The sequence below is a fragment of the Symphodus melops genome, assembly GCF_947650265.1.
Source record: "Symphodus melops genome assembly, chromosome: 11".
NCBI classification, from domain to species: Eukaryota; Metazoa; Chordata; class Actinopteri; order Labriformes; family Labridae; genus Symphodus; species Symphodus melops.
Window position 1 is genome coordinate 19,441,224 of NC_136701.1, and position 19,649 is coordinate 19,460,872.

The 19,649-nt window shown below is 39.5% G+C and overlaps 1 protein-coding gene across 3 annotated transcripts in view; it reads left to right on the forward strand.

Moving 5' to 3' along the window:
• cadm2a (cell adhesion molecule 2a) overlaps positions 1 to 19,649 on the forward strand; it is a 199,666-nt gene that overhangs the window by 151,630 nt on the left and 28,387 nt on the right. For all 3 annotated transcript variants that reach the window (XM_079355276.1, XM_079355278.1, XM_079355277.1), the window contains 3 exons: positions 1,038 to 1,187; positions 12,107 to 12,259; positions 16,680 to 16,817. In XM_079355276.1, the coding sequence (XP_079211402.1) occupies positions 1,038 to 1,187; positions 12,107 to 12,259; positions 16,680 to 16,817 (441 nt within the window). The remainder of the gene's footprint in view (positions 1 to 1,037; positions 1,188 to 12,106; positions 12,260 to 16,679; positions 16,818 to 19,649) is intronic.

Genomic DNA, 19,649 nt, shown 5'->3' on the forward strand with positions numbered 1-19,649 from the left:
GTCCTTGACCACGGCGCTGTGAGTGATGTGGTTTGCCTCAGCCTGCTCACCCTGCAGACAAGCTGCTGTCGGAGCGTTTGTTTATCTTACCTGTGCAGTCATTAACTGCGGGAAGAAGAAAAACACCAAATTACCTACGGAATATGATCAAACGCATTAACATGAAGGAGTCAAATGAATCACACCGAATTTATAGACTCCTTATTTTTAAATATCCCTTCTCTTCTATATTTGCTTTCTTTTTCCTTCTGCTTCAGTTCGTGATCCTGTCCTCAGGGCGGGGGTGGTTCAAGATGAGAGAGTTAGCTTTGGATGAATAATCTTTCTTACCTATAAGCCTTTATTTACACAGTCTTTAAAACTTTTCCTCTGGGCATGGGGACAGCGATATATTCGTGGTTGTTATTATTTACTTGCTTCCAGCCTCTTTCACACACATTAGAGCAAACACCATAAAAACATGACAGTTTGAGCTGTCCAGGGTACTGAGAACAGGCAGGCAGCTACTGAGGAACTGTCCGTGGTGCTGAAAACTAGCTCTGCTGGACAAGAATATTTGTATTTTTCTGTTTCTCTCAGCGGATGAAGGCACGTCACGTACTTTCATCCACACATGCACAATAGAGTCACTTGGGGATGAATGTGTTTTAATTGGTCTATCCTGTGTCACTGAGGTATAATTTTCCAAGCAGACATGACTATACATCCCCCCAACATTTGTGTTTAATTTTGTTCAGAGATGTAGATGTGCTGTTTGTGGTGAAGTTCTGATGTGATCCTTTAAAGTATAGTCTGTATGACACATCGGAAGAAAACATCATTTCTGTAGCATGCTTCTGGTTTTGAACCGTCCTTTTATGGCTGGATTTTTTTTTTTTTTAAATAATAAAGGGAACTTAATTATGAAAGAATCCTTCAAAATCTAGCAATCCAAAAAGTGCCATCTGTCTCCGTCGCTTTCTCTGGAATCCTTCGATCCCGCCCCGATACATCCTCGTCTCCTCTAACATGTATTTTCTGTGTGTGTCACGTTGCAGGCATCAGCGGTCAGTACCCCCTGGTTCAGAATATGACGGTGACAGAGGGTGGGACGGTGAACATGACCTGCCGTGTAGAGTACAATGACAACACCTCCCTCCAGTGGTCAAACCCAGCACAGCAGACCCTCTTTTTCGGGGACAAGAAAGGTAAGACTGAAAGACTGACAGACGGCAGACGCCGCACAACAGATGCAGTCTTACAAAGTATTCCCTGTTTTAGGTTTGCATTGAGCTGAAGAAATGCACAAAGCACACAAAGATGGGAGGCTTTTTATTTTTGTGTGTTTTACTTTGGAAAGCTCCCTCTATGCTCCTGTGTGTCTGTGACTTGAATAAGCTGCTGTCTTTGTGATGTCAGAGCACCTGTCCCACTTTCTATGTGTGTGCGTATGTGTGTTTGTGTGCGTATGTGTGTTTGTGTGTTTTTACAGCAAGTGCATTCACAGTACACAGGTATACACTTTTAAAGCTTGGATGAATGGTATACGGCTCTTATTATTAAAAACTATGTACCTTACCCTTAAACACACACACACACACTTCAGTAGGAGTTTGCTACTCTGTTAGTTTGTAATTTAGTGTGTGTTGTAATTGATTTCTCGAAATCTCAAAGTGTTTCAGCTCAAACCTTGAAGACGTTTCACTGCCTCTCCTAAACATGGAGTGTTGGGTTTGATTAGATGTCTTATACTTCATTGTTTGAAGTTTGTGCTGAAGTCATCGCTCCACCTCCGACTGTGCAAATAACCTTCACTGCAATGCTGTGGTACTTAGCTATCTGCCTCCAGCACATACAGTACAGTATGAATTTAATTTCAGCTCTTAGAAAACACAACAGATCATATGAGCCTTGGGTAGGTCAGCATAATGGCACCCAACATAAAGTTTGGACCTAAGATCAGAGAAGCACTTTCACAGTAATTAGCAACAGACTGCACCTTGCTTGGTAACTAATTACCTTTTTTATTGGTGAAAATATTCAGTGCGTTATGTCGTGTTTACAAATCAAAGTCAGGGAAATGCATAATAACGTAGCACACTGGCACATTATAATAGCAGATGCAGTGAAAATGGTTTCAGTGGCAAGTTTTGATTAAAGTGTGGTGAAATAAATACACACAAAACGAGAGCCTGACGGGACCATACTGACTTCACTTGCAATTCTTTGAACTTATTAACGGAGATTTTCAAATTGAATCCTGCAGAGATAACCAGTGGGATACATTTCCCTCAGCAATACACCTTTAAGAATGAAGATTTTAAAAACAGGACTTTAACTATCACTGCCCTCAAGCACCACTATCTGAAAGAAACTAGCCTGAGACTAATGTGATCTGCAGGAAAGACTGTAAGCTCTGCATAATAAACAGTTTTATAAGCCTGAGAGACCTGTAAGAACCCACAGTGAAATTTTCCCCGTAAACCGGATTCAAACCTCTTGTTATCTTTGCACACGTTCACAGACACAGTAATGCACACTCGTAAAGAAAGCCACAACAATTACAAGCACACAAATTGTGGATACTGCATAAGGACACCAAGTTTTAATGGTTAATAAGTACAAAGCGTTTATTCCTGACCTTTAACACCCTCTTCAGTGAAGTCCCCATAAAGAGGATTCATGGGTGTTATTTTGTTGCTTCTCGCCTGCTGAAATGATTGCACCCTGTGCATCTCTCAGCTGTATTAGTGGAGTGTAATAGAGGATGAATCACGCCCTCTTGTAAGTGTCTGGATTAAGCACATATGGGATTTACATGCTTCTTCCAAACACAGTGTGTGTGTGTGTGTGTGTGTGTGTGTGTCTGTGTGTGTTTGAAATCTGTTTTTGCATACCTGCCTTTTTGAAGGCATGAATGTGCTAAGCGTCTCAATATGCAACCATTCACATTTTCACTTACCTACCCTTTTGCCTGGAAGACAGGCAGTAAAAAGCTGCATTGAACATCAAATTCAGAAGTTGATGTTCTCTGCAGGTTATTCCATATCACACCAGGGGTCGGACTTGGGGGTCTATTTCATGGCATTTTCGCTGCAGAGCACCAAAATTGGAAATGAAAATGCAGCCAAGGAGTCTTTTATTATCAGAAAAAGCAAAGGGATACTACTGAGGCCTCAGTATTGCAGTGCTGTTTTCGGTAGGATTGTGTGTGTGCGCGTGTGTGCATTGGGAGTTGTCTTGCTGAACGTGGCAGATTCAGATGCACATGCAGATGGGAGCACTGAGATGGTGAGTGTTTCCAAAGTGCCACTGGCAGTGTGAGAAAGGAGAGATGTCTCAGCTGCAAACGCCTTTGAGCACAGTAGGTTCCAGATTAATTTTCCTTGCTGCCTGTTGGGAAGAAGAAGAAGGGGGTAAGGGCAAACAAACCCCAAACTAACTAACTGTTGCAATCAGTGAAATAGGTTTTTTATTTATTATTTATTTTTTATTTTTTTATTTTTTTATCTTTTTTCCAGTTTGCAGATTAAATCGGCAGGAGAATAGAAAAAGTTCTTAAAGTATGTTAATATGGTAAACAATTAGTTAAATATAACCTACAGATTCCACCCTAATAAGAAACATATATGTGTATGTGTGTGTGTGTATACTCAGAGAGCAGATTTATAATACATCTATGAAGGCAGCTATATCTGTCTGTCAATCCAATAGATTGTTCTCGGTGCTCATGTCCCTGCATATCGTATCTCAAAGAGAGTTTCACTTGAATCCTCTTTTTAAATTCAGCCACAGAGCATTAGCATAAACATATTGGTTTCTCAAAGACAAATGCAGCTCCTGACTCCATTAAAGCCCTCTGAATGGTGCCGGTTCTGCGGCTGTTGTTGTTTAATGTCGGCGCTGAGGCTCACCTCGAAGACGTTTAGTCGGATGAAAGAGACTCCTCTTGTCTTCCGTCCTCTCAAAGGCGCTCCAATGGCTTTGAAGAGTTGTCTGAATTTCGAACAAGTTTGTGCCCCCGAATGTAGCAAATTTCCGTCCTTTCCATCACTTTCACTGAGGGAGTTAAGCTGTGATTCAAAACTGAGAGAGAGAGTGATGAGCACTGGGCAAGAGGGATTCTCCCTTTTATATGACTCAAAAGAGGCTAATATCATCTTACAAATTGCTCCTTTGGTTTCGTGTAATTCAAGACTTGATAGTAATGTTATTTCCTGAATGGACAAAATTTGCAATGAGGCATAATGACAGTTTCTTCGTTATTCTCCTACTAGAAAGAACCCATGTGTAATTACTTTCCTGGTGAGATTTTCAGCCATATTAAGTGGAATCATCATGTGTGGAGCTGGCTAAAGTGTGACATTTAGATCATTTATTCTACACGGTTACTGGAATTCACCAACCTCTTTTCATCCCATTTCTTTTCCAACACCCACACCTGTATCTTCATCTCTATAGGCCTTACTTGATCCCTCATGCTTGGCTGAAATTATCTGTCTGCCTTGCCTTGGAGTTTGCCAGGATTGTATTTACCTATCCTTCAAAGAATCATGAAGAATATTACAGCACACATTTGGTCGACCTGAATAAATTAGAGCTTGATTATTCATTTGGAGATGAATGGAAACTAAAGATGTTGTTTCTGGAATTTGCAAGTTGTCAAATATCACTTAACTAGCAGTATGACATCAGCTTCTTTTTTTTTTTAAATAACAAAGCCAATCTGATCTGGTTGCTTTGGAGGATAAAATGCTTCTTCATTCACATTTAAAGAAGCAGGGTTAATTTTGGCATTCTTTTAGTAGTTTTGATAATTGCATCTGTTTAATCAACATTTACAACATCAAACCATTATTTTGACCCTGTAACTGTACCTGTTACTTTCATTTACTAATATTATGTTTCTTGTGATTTCATATTGTTAGTATGTGCTCAGTTATTTAATCTTTTACTTAAGATATATCCTACAAGACTCTAAATGATGTGCATATCGTTTGAAAAAGTTTTGTTTTTTTTCACCAACAACAAGCTGATACGCTGATGACACTACTTTCTATTCTTTGGATTTAAAAAATCTGGCATTGAAATGGTCTCAGCAGTGAATATAGATGTACATTTTGCCCTTTTGGTCACATCTTCTGGTAAAATGTTTGATAGACATTTTGGATCTTGAATGGAAAATAAACTTTTGAGTCCATTTTTATGTTTTAAGTCTTATGGTGTCGGGGCTGCATGGTGGTGCAGAGGTAAGCGCTTTTGCCTCACATCAAGACGGTTCCTGGTTCAGATGTCTTTAAGCAGCCAGTCTCCACATGCATGCGTGGGATCCCTCTGTGCACTCATGGTCCCTCTCACTGTCCAAATTAAGGGTAATTAGATGTCAGCCTACAATCTAGTTTACCTAGATTCTAGACGTGAGTGTGAGCATGAATGTTTGTTTCTGTCCGTTAGCTCTGTGATTGACTACCAATCCACGGTGTTCCTGTCACTCACCCAAAAAATCTGGGATCAGCTCCAGCCCTCTTTCTGTCCCGTTTGTAACCCTGAAAGGGACAAGCGATAAAGGTAATGGTTGGATGAAGGTTGGTATTGGTCCTAGAAAACCAATAAATACAGCATTCGCAGAATTCAGGCACTAATATGTTGATGCTGTTTGCTAAATTGCCAATGTGCATACTGTACCTGTGAACATCTCTGCCTATGCTGTACCATCTGCAGATTGATTGAATGTGTTTAAACATTAAGATTAGTGTTCTGGGTGAACAGCTGAGGGCCAACTGCTCATTTTTTAGGCCTCTGAGCTGCTGAATATGAATCTATTCGGGTCTTCAGATGTCAAATATTCAGCTGTCGGAATCAATTTGCTGGCTGTGTGTGTGTGTGTGCGCCTGCATGTGTGTGGGTGTATGTGTGTGCGTGTGCACATTTGTAAGTGCACATATACGTGTGTGCATGAGGAATGTCAAGCATTCCAACTACCCAGTATACAACTATGAATGCTTTGATGCATTCAGAATATCTGTGCCTGAGCAATTTAGGGGATAGGCTTTTAAAAGTTTTCCAAAGTAAATAACAAAATAAGAAATGCCTGACAGACTTTTTATTTAACAGATAGCAGAACTTTCTCTCCAAACGTAATCTTAGCAAGAAAGTTGAACTTTTGAGACAGCTGTCTTTTTTCTTTTTTTTTTTTTTGTATTTCCTGGAAGAGTGCCTCTATGAAACATTCTTTCATATCGGTCTGAAGATTGGTACGGTGTTCTCTCTGATAGAAAAAAACTTGACTGTAAATCTCCAAAGATCCCTAACAAGTCCCCTCTCTCTGAGACAAGGACCATAAAACATGAAGAGAAGAAAAAGCGGAAAAAGGAGACTGGAAAAGTAGGCCTTGGTGGGATAAAGGAAAGGAATTAAGGAGGCATTTTATGAGCGTTTTCGATGTGGTTATCACCTCTGAAAGAGACGGGCAAACTTTCCTTTGACCTTGAGAATTCTTCTTTCCGTCTTACTTCTATTTGCACATCCTTCTTTTAGTGTCACTTCATCCTATTTTCCTTAATGGCTTTACTTGTGTTTCATGTGCTTACAGTCAGGGACAATAGTTAAAGGCATATGTCAGTTTTTGATGGCATGTGTTGCCTCTGGCAGACAAAAAAAGGCAGAATCTGGCTTTGTTTCTGTAAGCAGTGCAGCTGCAACTAAGTTTCTGTGTTTGAAAGAAACTTCATGTTCTAATGAAGCAATAGATCTAGTTATTACTGCCATTATTAGCAGGGCCACTTTATCATATGTGAGGTGTAGAGAGAAGTACCCGAGGCAAAAGGGAATAATTAGCTCTCACTTAGTGGCAGCCTTATTCTTTCTTTTTCTGGGAGGACATTTTGAAGGAGAGAATTTTTTATTTTTTTTATTTTTTTTTAGAAGAACAGTGAAGATGAAGAATTGTGTTTTTTTTTTTCTTCTTCCTCTTCTTCTTCTTCTTCAGATTATCATAAAACAAGAAATATTCAGATATTCAGCCCCTTTAAACTTTGTACGCTTTCTTTTCAAAAGCTTTCAAAGTCATTTTGAAGGATACCCTAGAAAAACATGAAACTCCTTATAGACCCCGGCACCTGTTCCTCTCCTCCTGAGCTGGAGGGGGGTAAAAGTATCCCTATGCAAAATACAATAGGGTGTAGAGGCGAGAGCTGTCTCCTCGCTGACCTGCTTCTCACAAGGACTTAATGAAGTAGGGCCGACGGAGGTGTCCCACTGAACTCGGCATGGCAGCTGGATACTGATGAAAGGAAATCGTTTCTGTCACCAGGAAAAATCTCCACAACCCAATTACTGTATGGAGTGTGGCACATTTTACATTTTAAAAGGCCACTGTTGCCTCGGATAGGTAGAAAAGGTAATGGAGGTTGAGGGATGGCTGAGATACAGAATATACATTAAGCTATTCAGTAAACATTGCATTCTGTTGCTTCTCTCTATCGGTCTCTAACACTCACACACACGCGCACGCACACACACACAAAGACATGCACACAAGCACACAGACAAACTGGAGTCCCCTGATGGGTTGTTGACAAGAAAAAGAGAACAGTCACATCCAGACGCGGGCAGCTGAATGTATATTTTGAAATTTGCACTTTTCTCATTATAAAACTGTGTCACCTGAATGAGCAAACACCTGCCAAGGTTCTATACTCATACACACTGTCTCCAGGTAGATGAAGGGACGGGGAGGAGGAAGAGAGGCTGGAGGATGGGAGAGTAAAGGGCAGGAGGGGGAAATAGAAAAAGGAAATAAAGGAGTGAATTGACAGGTGCAAAAATGATATGGCCTTAAAGAGAATGCATTTAGAGTCATGGCTGTTTGCTTATTCATGCACTCTGTTTGCCTTTACAATAAATGCATTTTTACTGTACAAATATGATTACCTCTTATACACACACACGGACGCACAAGCTATGTTTTCTTCACGACTGCTTTTGGCAAAACGGAGAGTAGCGGTTGTTTTGAATAAGCGTTACGAAGTCCAACGATCAAGGACGACGTATTGGTAAAGCTGACAACAAGAAACCTTCTGTCAGTCTCCCCTACAGTAATTATGAATACAGAAATAAGATAGTGACGAAACATGTTTTATTTTTTGTTTTTTTTGTGCCTCTGCTGATAATATTTGTCATTTTTTTAAAGGCTTTAGACCCCGGCTCCACCTAGTATGTTTGGAGAAAACGCCGGGTGGATACAACGCCTTATTTGGGTTTCAAGGCTATCGGAGCCGGCCTCAAGTGGACACTCAAGGAACTGCAGATGTTTGCACTTCCACATACGCTTAGTTTTTCAACACTGGATGTTGCTGCAAGTGGAAAAAAAAAAAAAAAATCATGGCAAGAGATGAATTTATTAAGAGGAAAGAAAAAGTTCAAAGAATATGAATAACTGATTCACTAAATCACATTGAATGTATTCAAACTGACTGAATTTCTTTTGTCAGTATAAAAATGGAAATAAGACACATTTGACCTTCTCTCTGAGCGCCGTCTCTCATTTTCAAAGACGCACATTTCCTCTCATCTTTTAAATCCCCAACACCTGCTTTTTTCCCCCCCCCCACTACTGAGTATACAGTTTTGGAACAAAGACTCTTTGTGTCCGATGATGCTCGGTTATCTGAGCAGTCATGTGAGCAATCGGGGAAACGTCTCCTCTGAGCCATCAGTACATGTAATGAGACGAGTAATCTTTCTAAATATTAAACCTTAGATTGTCCGTCTGGTGACATCTCTATGTTAGTTCTGTTGAGATTAAGTCAGTAAACACACAGGCAGTACAGTAAGCTCTGTGTATTTACAAAGCAGACAGAAATGAGTATAAAGAGAAATAAAAACATGCTATGCAAAGGACAGCTTTGCTTTCTGTCTCTCTTCCCATACGTCTGACGAGATGTCGGATTAAGCTGAATGTGCAAAAATGAAAGTTGTGCATCACGTAGTTATTGTGGGATGAAAACGTACCTCTCTTTGATGAACACACAAGTTAAAAGAAGATGGAAAAGCTTGATGCTTTAAAAATGTGCCAGATGGACTCCTTACAGGCTATGATGTGCTCGTGTTCACACCTTTATTATTGAGCGCTGAGCGTCTTAAGCTCTCCAACATCACGCAGCTTAAACTTCCATACTTACTAAAGTATCTCAAATGTATTAATTGGAAAGATCTTTTTTTTGTTGTTGTTGTTATAAATAATTCATGTTTATTGAAATTCACATGTCCAACTTAAATGAAGTGAGACAAATTAGCTATGAAAAATAAAGTATCCACGCCAGTTATATCATGATTTCAGGGTTTTATACAGCACCTTTCATGTTTTTAAATCCAGCCCTCCAGGGGGATCAGGATGATCCTGCTTTCTGGCATCAGGACCTAAACTCTCCTGATCCCCGCCTGTAACCACTAAAAGAATGCAGAATAACACTTTAAGCATGATTGGATTACTAGATTATAATCGAAATGATCGGAAATTATTTAAATCTTGTGAAATCCTACAAGTCTGCTGTGTCATGCAGGTCATTTATTGACTGGTCGTTTTCATTTAATATCCTATTTAGATGTCTAAAAAGTCTGAGGAGTTTATTTCCTTTAAAAGAACTTGCATGTCCATGGCAAGACAAACAGCAACAGTACATCTATTTTCTGACATGTGTCAGCTCTTACTCCCCTGCCCAAAACAAATAAGTCACCAGTAAAAAAGAAGGATTTTTAAAACTTGTACACATTTTCAGGTTATTGGAGCTGCCTGAGTCGACAGATTGAGGTCTGTGGAGGTAGGAGGATGGTGAAAAACTGACTGACAGGAAGAAAGACAGGACGATTTGCAGAGGCAAATAGAACCGATTCTTTGCCTCCAATCATTGCAAATAATCTATTCTTTGTCTCGCTTCCTTCTTTGATGAGACAATGTGTACAGATCTGTGCGTATACGCACTGCAAGAACTATCTCTGCAGGACAGGTCCGGCCGTTAACTGAACTGGCAGTGCGTGAATCTAATTCGGTGGTCTTGCTTTTTCACCGAGAAACAGGAATGTTCTGTCGCTGGAGCTCAGTCTAAAGATATGTCATGTGGGCATATCAACGTGTCACGTCCGCTCACGCTCCACACACAGCATGTGGAGATAACCGGTGTTTCTAGGGACGGGGAAGGTACAGAACAAATGCTATAATACATAAAAGAGAGAGCAGCTGTCGTTTAGCCAATACCGATTACAACCGTGCTCCACATGACTGTAGGTGTTTAGGCTGAAAGCTGCAAAGCTATCCTTCCTCTGGCACTCGCAGCGACATGAGATAGTGAGAGCACTTGCTGGTATTTCTATACATTTGTCAGCTATGTGATATTAATGCAGCAATGCGTGCACAGGAGGTGTGAAAATAATGCAGCACATGTGCTTGACACCTCCTTTCACAGTAACCTGAAGGACGAGACATTTAGCAGACGCAGACAAATTAGAGGAGAAAGTGGGTAAAACACGGCTGATACTGCCGCAGTTGGAACTGTGTGAATTCATCATATAAGAAAAAGGAAATTGAGTATTGAGTTTGTTAGCAGATTGTCAGATTGGTAGACTCATATTTCCTCAGTTACGACTGTAGTCCAGTTTTTTTTTTTTTTAATTATTTAACAATTTACACATACAGTAAACATATGGACATGAAATCTGAGCGCAGACAGGACAAACCCCTCTTTCCTCTCTCTTAGACATTCGCGTCCAAACTAAAGAAGCAGATTTAAGATTTGTCACATTCAACTTTTGATATTTTTTTTTTAAAACAAAAAGTGTGCATTTTTTTTTTATTAACGTTTTAGAAAAACGAAATTAATTGTTGGAGGCGGGGAAAGTTAATTATTTAAAAAAAGGAAAAAAGAGTTTGGGATGTTAAAACACATTTTCAGTAGGAAGCATACCTCAGGTAGCGTTTCTCAGCGTTCAGCCAGCCACTCTTTAAAGTGCTCTACAAACAGACTGTCTAATGGCCTTCACTCGTCAGATCTCTGCAGAGAGGTTACAAAAGCAGGGTGCTCTTCTTTATATGTATGATTTCTTACTAATAAGGTAAGAGTATTCTTTCATGTGGCCTCACATGAAAGAAAATATAAACACCTGCACACATATAATGATGGGTTTTTTTCCACTCCACACACACACACACACACACACACACACACACACACACACACAGAATGCACTTTGAACAAGGTGTGCTCTGACTCATTTTGATGGAGCGTGAAAGCGAAGTATCCTTGGCTACTCTTATTTAATAAGGTTTGTAGAAAGTAGTTGTTCTAACTAAAGAAAAGGTTGTATAAAATTCCTAAGCAGCAAAGGCCACGCAAACAGAGAAATAATTATATATTTGCACATCAACAATGTGCATTATCATCTTGAAATGTACCAATATAACCCCCTCAGACATGACAGACGTGAACCCAGCCAATCCCGACGTCCATATTCTGAGATGTGATTGCCTGTCTGCGCTGCATCACAGATATGAAGTTTAGTCCACTTTAAAGACAATGAAGTATCTTTCAACGAGCCTTGCATTTTCAGCAGATCTATTTCAAACCTCACATCTTGCCAAAGTCTCATTAGGCAGTTCACTCAAATCCTCTTATTGCCGTATTGATTTCCATTCCTGTTATGTCTTTTGGAAGATTACATTTTCATATAAGTTAAATGTCTACAAGTTGTTCACCAGAGAAGTCTGCATGCGTGTGGTTACTGAAGAAGTGAACTAATGGATTCACTCAACACTAAGTTCTGTTTTACAGCCAAACTTTGGGACAATTTTAGATTGACTTTTATTTATTTAAATCCATTTCACATCCATCATTCACCTGCACAGCTAGCTATGTAAATAAACTGTAACCCACTTCATCCCTGGCAATGACCATAACACAAAATCAGTTGTTCAAATTGTACCTCCTTCTGTAAACAGCTGTGGTTACAACATTTAGAGATATGCCGTAAGTTTGTGTTTGCTTTTCAATCAAATTACCGTATGCATGAACTTATGACGTGTTTCGATGCACTGACTCTGTTTATCTTCCTCTCTGTCTGTCTCTTTCCGCAGCTTTAAGAGACAACAGGATCGAGCTGATGCGTGCGACGTGGTCGGAGTTGACCATCAGTATCAGTGATGTCACGCTGTCTGACGAAGGCATGTACACGTGTTCCCTCTTCACCATGCCGGTGAGAACAGCCAAAGCCTACCTGACTGTTCTGGGTAAGTAGAGGCTCTGAGAATGTCTCAATTAATCTCAATTGGAAGGATTATTTAGTCTTGCTTTAACTGGGTTTACTAGATTTCAAGTTCAATCTTGTACTTCATGTGATGCTGCTTTGCTTGTGACCCAGACTCTGTTACTCCTGCTTTCTACCTGAATGTTTGCAGCAATTGGAGACCAAGATAAACTTTCCCATGGGTTCAAAGAAGTGTATTGTGTCTTTCATAGTGTATCATATCGTATTGTAGCCTATCCTATCCTTTCTATTGTATTGTGTCCGGTCGTGTCCTATCTTATCCTACAGTATATCCTATCCTAACGTATGGTTTACTATCATATCCTTTCCTATCAATCAATCTTTATTTACATAGCGTCAATTCATAACAAGTGTTATCTCAAGACACGTTACAAAAAGCAGGTAGAGGACCTTACTCTCTGTCTGTTAACATTAACAAAAGAGCAGGTAAAATGACCATGCTCATTGTTATGTTTACAAAAAGCAGGTAAAGGACCTTACTTATTGCCACATCACAAGGACCCAGCATAATCCGTCATCGCGTGGCAAGAAGAAAATTCCCTTTAACAGGCAGAAATCTTCGGCAGACACAGGCACATGACAGAGCAGCCATCTGCTAAAGCTGCGCTGGGCTTGAAAATGGGATAGGGGATAAGATGCAGAAAGAAGGATAGGATAGAATGGGGGGGGGGGTTGGTTTTTCTGGCAGGCCATCCTCACCAACAGTCCAGAGGAACCAAGGAGAGCTCAGGAGCTCCCAGAAACAGGAGTGGTTAGTACCTGGAATTTAAAGATATCTTTTCCATTGTACCTTGTCATAGCGAATCCTATCCTATTTTTTAGTAAAGTCCACAAAAACATAATTTAACAGTGTGAGATATGGCTTCTTCTTTTGTCAACTGATTCTGTGGGTTTTTTTGGTTTGTTTTTTAGTAAAGTAGAATCACTAATAACAAAGGTGCAGTTAACTGTGCTTATTCTATAACTACATGTATTCAAATGATAGGTTATTTGAAGACAAATAAGAAAAATCAAATTGCCTTTGTTTCTATATCAGTAGACAATAAAAACGTTGTGTTGTGCCTTCTGGTAATATGTGTGTTATGATCAACCCCTACACACAAACATTGTCTCATTTCCTGCCACTAGGCTTATTATCCCGCCAATTAGCTTTTACTAATGTTAATGGATGTGCTTGTGCACTCCAGGACCATTAACTAGATTTCTGCATTAACAGGCATTGGGTGAATTAGAGACATTAAAAGCGATTGCTCAATAAGGATATGTAGAAAATTATTTTGCAATATTGAACAATAGTTAATGGGGCTTGCCAGGGAAGGGAGAGGGAGATTTAATCAACATGCAGCGTGGCCTGGGAATGGCTTGTTTATCTGCCACGGATCCAGAACAAACTGTGCTGGGAATGAAAACAAGAATGACAAATGGTCAGACATAATAGTCCACTGTTAAACAAATGAGCCTCACAATCAAAACATCTCCAACTGATGTGAATAAATACAGACACAAGCTTAAAGTTTCAAGGGTAACTACTGGGGTAACATCCTGTTGGACTTCATTAGGACATGTGTACACACGGTGTTGGTTTGATGTTAGGGCTAATGCCAGAATGCTAACTTGCTAAGGATGTTTTTAAAATGTATTCTAGGTTTACCATTTTATAAATGATAGCCACTAATGTTTGCTAATTAGCGACATACAAGAACAGCGTTTTCTTAGTTCACTACTCTATGTCATGGTTTGGTTATGCATTTTTGTTCATTTCAGTATTTCACTTTCATTTCCTGTTTTATATTCATCACTTTCTTTGTGTTGCTTATTCTCCTTGTGTTTATTTTGCATTACTTTATTTTCAAGTTTAGCATTTAGTGTGTCCTTTTTTTTATCTCGTCATTTCTTATGTACTCTATTCTTGAATTGTTACTTTTACATTATTGAGTTCACTGTGTCTTTAGAGGGTCCTGTTTTATTTTGTAGTTCCTTGTCCCCCAGTGTTTCCTGTCTTGTGTTACTTACTCGATTGACTGGTTTATCTTCATTTTGATTGCTGTCGTTACCCCTGTATCTATTCAGTCTCAGCTTGTCCCTCTTGTTGTCAGCTCATTTCGTCTAACTGCTCCTGTGATACGTCTCTTCTCTCCCAGTCTTTGTCATGGCTCTTTTTTTCTCTTTTGGACTTTTGTTGGACTTTAGAAAAGTAAGCCTAATCTAGATGGTTGCCTTTATGTTTAAATAGTTCAGTTGTAGTTATCTTAAAGTAACACTCAGTTTACCTTTGGAGTGAATTTAGTTTTTTAAGTTGTGGACAAAGTAATTTTTGATGATATATGAATTTATATTTAACTTTGAAATTGTGGTAAAAGTTGCTGAGACTGAGACATGGTGCCAGACAAAATGCCAGGGGATTTTTTTTTGTCCACTAAAGATCAGGAATACCTGTGAAAACCATGGAGTAATCCTTCAAATTCATACTTCAATGTGGGTCACTGGTGAAGGTCTACAGCTGTGAGATGGTAATGAGTCCCTATAGTGCCATCCGGAGAGCCACGTGAGCACTGAAAGCATTTAGTTTAGTGTGTTTAATGGGAAATAAATATAAAAGTTCCATGACTATGGTTTTTGCTCAAAATAAGTTGTTTTAAAAAGGGGAATAAATTCATATTGAATAAATGTGTATATTAGCAGGAGGGAGTTTGATCACATTGACAAAAGGAATTATCTGTGAAATCCATTATTCTTCTTTTTCCACCATGCATCAGAAAAATTGGGCTCTCATTTCTTTTTCATGTCTTGAAAATGCTTTTGGTTACGCCAGTCGTGCATACACACATCAACACACCACAGCACAGACAAATCCATGACGCACAGCTAAGCAGTGAAACACACACACACACACACACAATCCTATGCGCTCATCCACGTGCACACACACACAAACTGAGGGAAAGATTAAAGCGCTGCAGCCTCCAGCCACCCAAACGGAACGTGACTGAATAAGATGAACATTGTATTTGATCTGCTCTCGTTCAGTCTGGAAGAAAAATCATCTAACACTTCTCTGAGTCAAGCCATACTTAGTCATTCACACAGCAACACATGCACAGTACTTCAATATAGTGACACTTGCTCTTTACGAGCTTCAAAACCACATATTTTGTAGGGAAAAAATGCACATAAATCAATCAAGCTATGATAGCTATTGTTGGGTTTGTGTTTGCTGTTAGTTCCCTCTAAAGGACGGTACATGAGAAAAGGGAAAGACCTTAAAGCCTTGTAGTAAACCTTACGGGAGGTGGTGAGACAGACATGGCCAGAGTCAGTCAATGCCATTGACTGACAGACCTTTCAGTCACTCAGCCTTAAGCAGACATATTGCTCATCGACACCAGACTCCACACATTTAACACTCTAATTATAGCAAAGGCCAGTAATGAACATTTTCTGAAGAGCCTTGTGGCCTTGTCTGTTAACCCAAATGTACACACACACACAAGGTTCTTCATGCTTTCCACTCATATTTTGTAGTATTTACAGGTGTCACTAGGTGGTTTTTATTATTTTCTAATTAATTTGTTCTACAATTCTACAATTTATTTAGCAGAAGTTTTGTCCAAGGCAACGTACATGAGAGAGTCAGAACAACAGGTTTCTAAGATTCTTTACCCCCACAGAAAGCTTCTCACCATGAGAAACCTCAGAAAAAAAATATTCATCGAACAGTTTGTTCGCTGTCAATAGCTGTATTTGTAGCAATACAGGAACCAATGCAAATACAGATACCTGTATTGGTATCAAAACAGGTACAAAAGCAGATAGAGGTATTGTAACAGCACAGGTTCAATACATGTATCAGTAACAACACTGTATTGTTATCGACTCACAAGTATGTGAGTAGATGTACCCTTCAGCTATGTCACACTAACATTCAAAAACAGCACAGTGCTATGAGAGAGCGTTAAAGTTTTCATTTTATTTACCAGTATCGTGTAGATTTAGGAATGCACTTCTATCAGAGGGGTATTCAGGACTGACCATCACTAAGGCCAGGGTATCAGATCGATGTCTGAAAGGAACAGTTCAGTTTAAAAGAGTTCAGGCAAATCAACGTGAAGAAATGTGTTTCTTTGTAATTTTGGTGAACTGAACTTTAAAGAAACAAATGACCCAGTGGTTAGAGAGACAGCAAGACTCCTTCCTGACGTTTCCTAGAGCAGGACACTGCTCTCTAGTCCCTCTCTCTCTCTCTCTCCCTCTAATCTCCCTGTAGGAGGGCGAGCTGGAGGAGAATTTCCAATAAGGGATGATAATATTATTGTTGCATAATGTCATACCGCTGTGCATGAATTGAATCCATTCCTGTGGTTTCTTTTCATTCCATCCTTCAGGTGTGCCAGAGAAGCCAGAGATTGACGGCCTGACGAAGCCCGCCATGGAGGGAGACCACATCACTCTGACCTGCATGACTCAGGGCAGCAAGCCTGCTGCCGACCTGCGCTGGTACAGGAATGAAAAAGAGATCAAAGGTATGTTTACTCAATCTACATCTGTAGTACTGCAATGGCTGCACAGACTGAGAAACAAAAGGGCAGTGCCGTTATTTCATACAGGCAGTATAGGTTACTGGATAATGTGTTCAAAACTGAAAACATATATCAGTGGAAACAAACCTTTTTTTTTTTAATCTTCACAAACAGGCAGAAAGTCTTCTTCTTGACTCTGTGAAAGCGCTTCCTTGGATGTGTTAACAGCTTTTTTTTTTTTCTGTACAGAATAAGTTGTTTCTAATAGAGCAGATTCAGCGCGTGTCCTCTGGCATGAGAGCGGTACATTAACCTCCCTTGTTATCTGAGGGCTGTTCTAAATCACACTGGCTGGACTGCACACCTCATTTCCAACCTGTTCCTGCTCTGTTCTACTTGATGAACCATCCGTTTTGTAACTGTTTGAACAGGAGATCTGCAGAGAGAGAGAGAGAGGCTGTGAGAATACTCTGGAAAATTGAGCGAGGGACTTGAAATAAGGAAATGAGGTTTTTGAGAAGAAGAGAAAATTAAATGGTTCTGTATCAGATGATATGTAGAACCAGGGCCACTGACTGTCACAGATCAATAACACCGTTGCAGAACTTTGTTAATAGTTTTGTGTTATTTCACAGCAGATTACAGACAGAGGACAAAACACTAATCAAAATTTCAGTGACTGCAAATGGAGACAAGATAGATACAAAAGGTTGAGAATCAGGTTCACATTCTGAAGAAAATAAGACAGGTTTGAAAAGAGAATGTAAAACTCTTACAGCTCAGTTCTCAGAATATTAAGCAGGCAGTTGTTGCACATCTTAGACCTGCAATTAAATATCGTAGAATTTAAAGTAAAAGGCACAATTTGGATGCAAAGCACACAGACACTTTCTGCCAAAGCATGCATGATTTTTGCTTATTAACTTTGCATATTAATGCTTTCTCTTTCGTCTGTCAGCTTTTTTTTTTTCTTGACTTCTCTGTTATCACTCACAGCAGTAACAAGGTCTGTCTTCATGGACACATTTATTCTTGTTCTCCAATTAATGTAAAATGTGTTGAAGGATCTTTTTTCATGTTTAACTCCTACAATAGCTCTTCCAATACCAGTAAAACATAACACAAACTCCACTGACTCCAGCCCTGAACCATCATGATTCAGTGCCAGATATAAAGCAGTTAACATGTCGCTCTAAACCAGAATGCCCTTTGCTCCAATCTCACTCTTTTGATTGCACAATATCGCACAAAATGAATTTGCTTTTTAAGGAGAGGCACTAAGACTCAGGAGAGACACGAGCAATAAAGGTAACGATGATACAATGAGGAGATGCTGAAGGATTGATCTCTCCGATTTGATCTAGGTACAGAGATTTTGGGCAGAAAAAAAGAAAAGATAGGTTATGAAACCTTTTAGAGGGAGGACTAAGTAATGAGTGTTTGTTGGAAGGAGTGATATACCGGTACATGTCCTTGAGTTGTGGAGTTCAGTTTGATGAGAGTGAAAGAAAATATTAACTAAAGCTAATAAAATAATAAATTCAAATACCAAAGTAATAATGATAAATAAGAAGATAGTGACAATAATGATAACAACTGTGATAATCTCGCTACAAGAAATAATGGGAAAAACTACCACAAATGTAAGGTAGCATAGCGACCATGAAACATCGTGATCATCAACAGTCAAATCCTAAGACTTTTTTTATCTGTTGATTTATTTCCTCACAAACTACAATCTCGCATTTGCTCATGTATTACATGCTCCATTTACTTATCAATCCCTAAGATGCACACTTACAGTTTTTTACATTTTGGCAACCATCGTGTTCTTTTGTCGTGCATGATACGATGAGTCGCTTTTCTTTACACTTCCTCTTGAACTCTTCAGAGGAACATGAACCTTACAGAACGAGAATATTCACTAATTAGCACAGAGAGGTTTTTTTCCTCCTTTCAGGCTTAGTGTCTCTACTGGTGATTATTTCTTCTCCCCATGGCCCACTACAGAGAAAAGCTCTCCCAAGACAAAATGTTCTTTGAATTTACCATAGAGAGTTAACAGGTAGAGTAATCTAGGCCTCAGGAGGAAAGGCTTTTTTACTAAGGTCAGACCCTATAATTCTCTCTTCAATCTGGCATCCAACTGTCTACAATTTGAGCCTTTATATAATTTCACTTCAGCTTGTTATTCACTGTGAAAAGGTTGTACTCCTGCGTACAGAAATGAATTCCCCATTTTTCTTAGCTGTAACTAAAGGAGGCCATTTTAAATGGAATGATTGACATAGAGAAAGGAAAAAACAACATCAGTACTTTGCGGTCATTCTTTTCTCTTCTATAAAGCCTGGTCACATTGTCCCCAGAACAGAAAGCAGATCTTTGAGATTTTGTACAAATGTCAGATTAAAAGATTCTTGTCAGATGTGCTTTTTGGACTCCTCAATAATTCCGATCAACAGTGATGTTTTGGCCCTTGTTAAATTCACAGGCGGGGGGGAAAAAACTCCCTCTGTGTTTGCTGTGCCACTCTTTTTCTACTCGAGCTCAGACAGCTCAGACTGTTATCTGGCATCAGGGTTTCCCAGGGTCCAGATAAGCAAGCCAGATAAGCCCCAATCGATGCTGGTCCCCCCCCCCTCACCGTTTTTAAGCAGATATCACAGGACGTTTGCATTTAATTAACTGCAGTGTGGAGATGATATTGGATCTATATGTCATCAGGTTTGTTCACACTTCCTGTAGAAGAACACCCTTTATGTGATAGGGATGTGAAAACACATATCCTGACAGACTTGTCTTTAACACCACAAAAGGTTACATCTAATCAAACAA